Here is an 8,197-nt window from a genome sequence, read left to right on the forward strand (position 1 = left end):
TCTTCAACGATGCATCGTACTATGGTAGTTAAGCAGTGAGTTACGTCATTGTACGGGAAACGCACCCCAGGTTGGGACAGCTAAATCCAGCACAAACTTTTTTTCAGGGGGATTGTTAAAAACTTTTTATTTGTATTAATTTTATTATACGTGTAGGGTTGTACAATATATAATGTCTTTGATAATATCGTAATAGATGTTTTAACGATGTTTGATCTGACATTGAGCTAGTCAGCTTGAGATCCTTTTTTAAACTGGTTATATCCAGCCCGATCTCACGGCAATACGTACGTAGTTTACAAGGTGGCTAATTCGTACGAATTTGGAAAAAAAAACAACTCATACAGGCAATTTAATAGAGTAAATCACACAGTGAACGAGTGGAGAGTCCACACTTTCACTTCTTGATTTACTCTACTAAATTGACTTAAAAATGCCCCTGTATTTTATTTTTAAAATACACACGTATTGCTGTGAGATCAGGCTGGATATAACCAGTTTAGATGGAAAGGATCTCAAGCTGACTAGCTGAAGACGTTACTGTAGCTGACTAGCTGAAGACGTTACTGTAGCTATACCCATTAATAGACACAGTACACAAAAAAATTATGTGCTGGCCTAACAACAAACGAAAAAATAGCAGTTTGCATCAATTCTTTTGAGTTTTTGAGTGACAACTTTGAATGAAATTGTGTTCAACTAACAAACTATATTGAGTTACAGAAACCTTTTTTTTTATTTTATTTTTTTATAAAGTTGATTACTCAAAAAAGATAAAAAATAAATAAATAAAGGTTACTTTAACTACAGGACTTGAGCCCTGGAAAAAATAATCCACAGTTATCACATGCGATGTACAGTAACTTATTTAGCATGTATATTTCATGAACAAGTAGGATATTACTAGTCAGTGGTATTAGCACAGTCATTGTTTATAGAGTCAATGTAGTGTTTACCTTCATGTCGTCTACTCCTCAGCACAATGGTACGGAGCCCCTAAACATTAACAGAACATTAAAGAAACTCTTTTAAATGTCAAACATAACATTACTAACAGGTCTTTTCATTCACTAAAATCGTGCCGTGCCGATTATAGTCCTTCACATCTATTGCAATCTCAAAACTCTGGCCAGTTGATAATACCTAGAATGTCAAAGTCAACTGCAGGCGGTAGATCCTTTTCCTATTTAGCACCTAAACTCTGGAACAGTCTTCCTAGCATTGTTCAGGAAACAGACAAACTGTCAGTTTAAATCTAGACTAAAAACTCATCTCTTTAACCTGGCATACACATAGAACATTATCAATTTCTATTATTCAAATCAGTTAAATGATTGTTAGGCTGCACTAGGTCGGCTGGAACTGGGAACACTTCCCATAACACCTGATGTACTCGTACATCATAAGAAGAATGGCATCTACGCTAATATTAGTCTCTCAGTTTATCCCGAGGTTTACAGTAGTCTGCTGGATCCAGGACGTATCCAGATCAAATAATGCAGCCCTGAAGTGTCAGCAACTCCTTCACTTCACTTTCCCTCTGGACAGAAAGTGTTATCAAAATGATCGGAAACGACTACAAACGCTGTATTGTGCATGCCAGGCAAGTAATTTGGCGGTCATTTTGTAAAGAAAAACTAGGCATCTGCGCACATATACGTATTATAACTGTTTTTCTAGAGCTGATGTACAGCCAAAACAATCTCTCTTCATGAATTTCCTATTATCACTGTAAAGCAGCTTTGAAACAATCTAGTAGGGGTGTAACGGTACACAAAACTGACGGTTCGGTACGTACCTTGGTTTTGAAGTCACGGTTCGGTACGGATTCAGTACAGCAGTTTTACAAAATTGTTTTTTATTAATTTTAATTCAACAGTGGTTTATTGAAAAAAAATGTTTTGTCTGTCCTTAAATTAATTCAGTTATAACTAAAAGTTTCTTAAAGATAATGCTGTAAACTATATAGGGAGCCCTTACTTACATATTAAAGATTAACAACAGAGCCCAAACTATTAGCCTAAATTCATTTGCTATTTATTTTTTAGTAATAATCAACACTCAAGCTTCACATAAGGCAGTTTTTGCATTATCTTCTAAATCTAATTATTATTATTTTTTCTCCAATTCGTTGTTGAAATATAATCATTTAGTGGCTGTAATTTTCATGACAGGTTTATTTAAACATACATTAAATAAACAAGACATCACTAACAGGCTATTGAGGCTAAGTAGTATATAATGAATATATATAGGCTAATATAACGAATATATAGGCTAATATAGTGCATGTATTCAGTGAAAGAGTTAATCTCTCTAGTGAACTCACGGCTGTGGACACTGAATGACTTCTGAGGTAAACGTGATTCTACATGACATTGTTTACAAGCTGTTTTATTGTCTTTCCGCGGTTGAAACACAGATGGAGCGATTACACAACATATGATACGTTTCAGTAAGTTGTAATGTATCCTCAACATACCTTAAGATATTAATTCATGTTTATTCTTTAGAAGAGATGATCGCGTTCACTCGCACGCTGCCGCTTGAAGTTGATCTGATACGCGTCTATCAGTCACGTCACATTATAGAGCGTTAAAACGGCATTTATCATTTACATTTCGTGATAAAATGGACTGAATACTACTGTTCGTGTGGGAACTCGGATTGAGTGTGTGTTCCGCGCTTTAAACAAGCCGACTGTTAACTGTTAAAGATTGCATTCATAACCGTTCGGTAGTACACGCGCGCACCGTACCGAAAGCCCTGTACCGAAACGGTTCAATACGAATATGTGTACCATTACACCCCTACAATCTAGGTTATATTGTAAAAAGCGATATATAAATGAAGGCGACTTGACCTGACTTGACTGAATGAATCAGCCGTTTGAATGAATCCTGTAAATGAATGACTCAATTTCTGCTTTTCCACCATCTGGCCAAATCGTTCTCTTTGCTTGACTAACTTATACCATTCTGTGCTGATCCGGCCCTCAATAAGGATATGGTTTAATTTCCCACTGCAGGGCTGATAATGAAGCTCTTTGGAATGTAATACAAATGTGTCAGTTATTTCCTTGTTAACGCAAGGTTTTACAGATGAAATGAGATGTAAATAGCAACCACGTTATGGAGGATGATCAGATATGAAAATTTTATTATAATTTTGTGTTTAGTACATCGCTCAAATAGCGCGCAACAGACAACTGACCAATCATGAGTTGCGGTGTCATTACACGCGCTCTACCAGCCAACCATAGAGACAGAGCGCATTTAGGCCACGCCCACACGTGGGGGAAACAATCCAACGCTCCCCATTGACTTGTGTGAAGCGGCCTCCTTTTCATTTCTGACTTATAGCAGATTTTAGACATTGTTCTATTTTTTGTTATGTGACAGGGTGTACAGCAAACAAGCTAAAAAACACAGAAGTTTTTCCGTTTTTATAAGCTGTCGAGGAAGCCTATGTATAATTACAAACTAAAGACACAGTGACAAAGTTTCTGCGACAGCTCTCTGACGTGGTGTATTACGTCAGTGTCCGAATTCCTCGCTTCATTTCATTCACTCCTTATATAGTGCACTCAACTGCCATGCACTTTATAGGCAATTAGAGAGTTAGTAAACAAGTGAGCGTTTTCGGACACAGCAACAGAGTCGACATTGAGAGTTGAATCCTGTGCTGGAGTCGACCCCGACTCTGAGGCTATTCAGAGTCGAGGAATCGGCTCTTTTGCAGTCGACTCCCCATCACTAGCCTAGAGCGGTTTGTAATCGTGCCGTGCCTTACCAGGCTCAAGTGGAAATATAACTAGATCGGTTCTTTACCGTTTTTAGAACCATTCGGCCAGATGGTGGAAAAGAGGCTAACACTGACTTGCTGCCACCTACTGGCAGTTTTAGTTTTAATTTTAATGTTTCAGTTTTCGAAACGGGCGAAAGCTTCTCAAAAAACCTCTGATTGGCTAGTCTGACCACGATTCTGACATTTTACTCTTTACAGAGTCTGTTACAGAGATCATCATGATGCATCTGGAAAGTTATTTCATTTATATATTTCGAGGTCTATAATTTCGATCTAAAATCGCTTTAAGCACCTTTAAACAGCTGGTGAATAAGACACACTCAGGTATTTTGGTAAAAAAAAATCACTCTGTACATTCAAAATAAAAATCACAAAGCACATATCATTTTACAAAAATGGTGAACAGCCAGTGAGATAGGATGTGGGTGATTACATTTTCAATGCAATGTACAATATCATATTTAGAATACTGTCAGATAGTTTAAGAACTGAGAATAATAATAATAATACACATAGCACAAGTGCAGTAAATGTTACTGAAAATTTTAAAAGGAGAGCTCTCAAGTTCCTGTCAAACTTCCTAAAATCTTTCTCTAATCAAGTTGAATAGAAAGAAAACACAATTGAAGCCTATTCACATTTGTCTACTTGGGCATGATGCAAAAATGTACATTATTTACATTATAAGTCAACAGTCAATAAATAAGTGTGAGATTCTTAGTGAGATTTGAGTCTATATCGAAAGTCAACATCATAGGTAGGCTGCAAAACACCCAGTCCGGCCCGAGACTGGTCCAACAGTGGTTCTTTCACTTCAGAGTCCAAAAGTTCCATCTCAAAGTACGCTAGCAACAGAGACAGGAACTGCTTAATCTCGTGCACAGCAAATAAACGGCCCGGACACTTGGTCACCCCAGAGCCGAAGGGCATGTAGTAGTATCGAAGTTTGCGTCCATTTCGGTAAAAGCTGGTCTTCTCCTGCCCATTCTCGTCAAGGTATCTATCATACTTGTATGTCTGTTTGTGGCAAAAACATTCATGATGAGAATAAAATTTCAATAAAGTTAATTCAAATGTTTTTCTCAGGTGAAAGCTGCTATTTATCTAACATAAATACTCACCAGAGGATTGTCATAGATTTCAGGATCAAAGTGAATCATCGGGGGATACAGAGCTATTACATCATCTTTGCGGATGTGGTAAGACTCCTTGTTGTCCAGGTGAAGAAGGAAATCGCTCTTGGCCATTCTCACATTCAGGGAGGCACTGGACAGTCTCATCGCCTCTTTAATGATGCTGTCTGAAATTGCAGGAAAGCTGTAGTCCACATGACCTTTTGGTAGGCTATGTTAAGAATGTTGAATACATAAACATTTAAATATTTTCAAAGTGTTTCTTACCTAGAACTGGCATGTTGTCCAACTGTTCCCTTGTAAGTGCAAGTTGAGAATTCGTGGGATCGACTTTCTGATAAGAACTTTCAAATGTTCGCCTCACCTCCTCGCTAGCAGCCTTCATGGCTGCAGGGCACCTGAAAACATGCAGAAGATTTGTCATCAAACAAGCACATTATTAATCTGTTCTCTGTTGCATACAATATTATAGATCATTTTCACAGTTAAACGTTTCCATATGCAGAGACTGTCTTTTCCAAGAACACTCTAATACTTATCTCCACTACTACAATTAACCTATTTATCTATGCTGGTTTATAACTCTGGGGAGTGACTACTGTGCAGTTTTATGCTGGCTGAGTATGAGTTGTACCTGATCATATAGAACAGGGTCCAGAAGGTTGCAGGCAAGGTGTTGGCTTGTGAAGCCCACAGTATGGCCACATGGGTCCTGGCTTTGCTCAGCTCATTGAAGGTAGATAATGTGTCATTCAAAAGCATGCGCAAGGATACGAGGTCAGACACATTGGTACGCTTGCTGAGGTTCTCGTGGAGCATAGTCTTGGCGAGGTTCTCGCGAGCACTGTAGGCACTCTTGAAAACGTGAATGGGGAGGCCAGCGATCAGAGCAGGAAAGATCTTATCAAATTCTTTAAAGTTCTCCAGAGCATTCAGCACCAGAGCTTTTTGGGCTTGCTGACGTGCAATGCTTTGGTCCCCATCCAATTCCTTTCCAAAGAGGGTCAGGTAGCCAGCTTCAAACATGATCTTGTAGCAGAAGGCAAAAATACCATCGCTCTGCCACTTGGAAGTTTCGGCCTTCAGCATGCCTGACTGCAACATAGTGCTCTGAAGGTTTTCCATCATGGTCTCATTAAGAGAAGACAAGGCATCCCCTTGCAGGGTCTTTAGGAAGGTCTGGTGCAGATTTTCGGTGGTGTAACCGTGGCTGGGATCCATGCTCTCGTGACCAAATGCCTGCAGGAACACATCCACGTCATCACATGCCAATTTAAGGAGTTAATTTTGTAGTTAGATTGCTGAAATAATCAAAAAGTTATTTCCTGTACCTTTGCAGAGGCATCAAAGTGAAATTTCTTCCAGTCCAGATGTCTTCCTTGGCGGATGACGGCGTGGTAGGAGAATGGATCACAAAGGAAATGGACATACTGCCCAGCGATCTTGCATGTAAAAATATGACCATATTTCTTCTGTCTGCTGCGAAGAAACTCCAAAGGGTTTGCCCCAAACTGAAGAGCACAGCCAAGGTAAGGGATCCAGCCGTTTTCTACTGGAGGCTCCCCGGGTTGTCTGAAACACCCACAACGTCAAACAATTACAAAACCGCTCATAAATGTAGGGTTTAAGAACAAGAAACAAGTTCTATCATGTAGTTCAGTTCTTACAGAACTTTAAAGAACATACCCTTGATTCTATTCAATACCATACAAAGCAAAAAAGTTGTCTGGAATAAACGAACTAAAAATAAGTTAAGATCTTACATTTTTAATTTATCTTTAAGTACACTGCAAGTCATTAAGCATTAGATATTGTAACATTACTTAACATTGATTGTCAAACAGATGTGAATCCCACCATCCCCATGATGTTCCCAAGATTTTAGTCACCAAAATGTGGGTATTTACCTTCTGCGTATTCCTGTGATAAGCCAAAGACAACAACAGAGCCCAACCACTATGGCCCAAATGAGGGCAATGCTTAAGATCATGACTGCTGGGGAGACAAAGACTGGTGGAACTAGAGTGTGGCTGTAATCCTTGAAGATACACTCTTACATTCTTAGCACTGTTTTTATATGATTCACCACAAGCCACAGCCCCTGACGTAACTCCTCAACTAATGACTGCCCCCAACACTTTTTTTTCTGAAAACGTGCCAGATGCCTTTATAGGAGAAACCCTGGATGGGTGTATATGTGTTTGTGTGGATGTCCTTGAACGGAGTCCATGGACACCTCCACCTGAGGGCCAGTAGACTGTACTTTGATAGTATTGCAATGTTGGGAAACAGCTTCAAGGTCTTCGATGTGTTTTTTTTTGTTTGTTTTTTTGTAAACTCTCTGAAACCCTTTTTAAAAATGTAGACATGTTGATTAAGTCATGCTTATTTATTACAAAAGCAATGGCTTAACAATTCTCTGTAGATTTTAATGCAAATTCCTTTCTATGGATGTATTACAATGAAAACCGGTATGTCACAACCACAGGTCTTTCACTCAACGTTTCAAAACAAAACTCGTTTTTAACAATGAATGCACACCATTTTTTAAGTCTATCTTTTGATTGCGACACAAAATCTATTGATGATTAAAAGGTTGAGGTTGCATCAGTGTCACATGTTAAAAAAAAACAATCTGTTCCATCATTACATTTATTATAATTAAACAAAAAATATTGTACCACTCTTATGCTACACCTGTTGTGTCTAAAATCATTTATATTCTATTTTTTGGTTTGGGTCAGATGAGCAAGTGTAGCGAATGATTGATCTTATTTTCAGAAGAGGTTTTCTGAGTATTTTTCCTATCGTGGGGATGAGGAGAGGTCAAAAAGCTGTATGAATTGGCAACGTGTTTATTTGCAAGACAAGAAGTTTATACTATACAAATTTAGTAAACTTAATTTGACAGGTCGCTTATGGACAAAGAGTCATTGATTGTTGGCAACTGGTGCTCTGCCCAAAAACCCAAAAGTTCAGTTAGTTCAGACTCACTGACATAAACTAGTAAGTAAAATTTTCATAACTTGTTCAGGCTGGTATAATTACACATATCAGACAAATAATCCAAGTGAATGAGCATAGACATGATTTTAGGAATGGATCATTAACACGCCTTGTTTTGTTACCTTTGGCCATTTAATCTATTACACTTGCGTGCTGCAATCTGAAAATTAAAATTAATTGAACATTCTTCTCAGATATTTTTGGCAACTGATTGGATCGGTAACAATTTACAAATAAGTTTCATTGTTACA

At 38.2% G+C, this 8,197-nt stretch overlaps 1 protein-coding gene across 1 annotated transcript; it reads right to left on the reverse strand.

Moving 5' to 3' along the window:
- Positions 1-2,384: 2,384 nt before the first annotated feature.
- cyp7a1 (cytochrome P450, family 7, subfamily A, polypeptide 1) lies at positions 2,385-7,054 on the reverse strand. The gene is made up of 6 exons (XM_079819917.1): positions 6,848-7,054; positions 6,272-6,512; positions 5,575-6,179; positions 5,208-5,338; positions 4,929-5,107; positions 2,385-4,824 (listed from the first exon to the last, which is right to left on the reverse strand). Exons 1-6 carry the CDS (start codon positions 6,928-6,930, stop codon positions 4,525-4,527), a joined length of 1,539 nt encoding a protein of 512 aa, XP_079676043.1. The 5' UTR covers positions 6,931-7,054; the 3' UTR covers positions 2,385-4,524.
- Between the last annotated feature and the right edge of the window lie 1,143 nt (positions 7,055-8,197).

Source organism: Gobio gobio (assembly GCF_949357685.1).
Source record: "Gobio gobio genome assembly, chromosome: 6".
NCBI lineage: Eukaryota > Metazoa > Chordata > Actinopteri > Cypriniformes > Gobionidae > Gobio > Gobio gobio.

Coding starts and splice junctions, on each gene's coding strand:
- cyp7a1 (XM_079819917.1), bottom strand. CDS start 6,930: ATGATCTTAAGCATTGCCCTCATTTGGGCCATAGTGGTTGGGCTCTGT. Junction 5,339..5,574: donor ACCCTGTTCTATATGATCAG/GTACAACTCATA, acceptor GCATGTTTTCAG/GTGCCCTGCAGCCATGAAGG. Junction 4,825..4,928: donor AAATCTATGACAATCCTCTG/GTGAGTATTTAT, acceptor TGCCACAAACAG/ACATACAAGTATGATAGATA.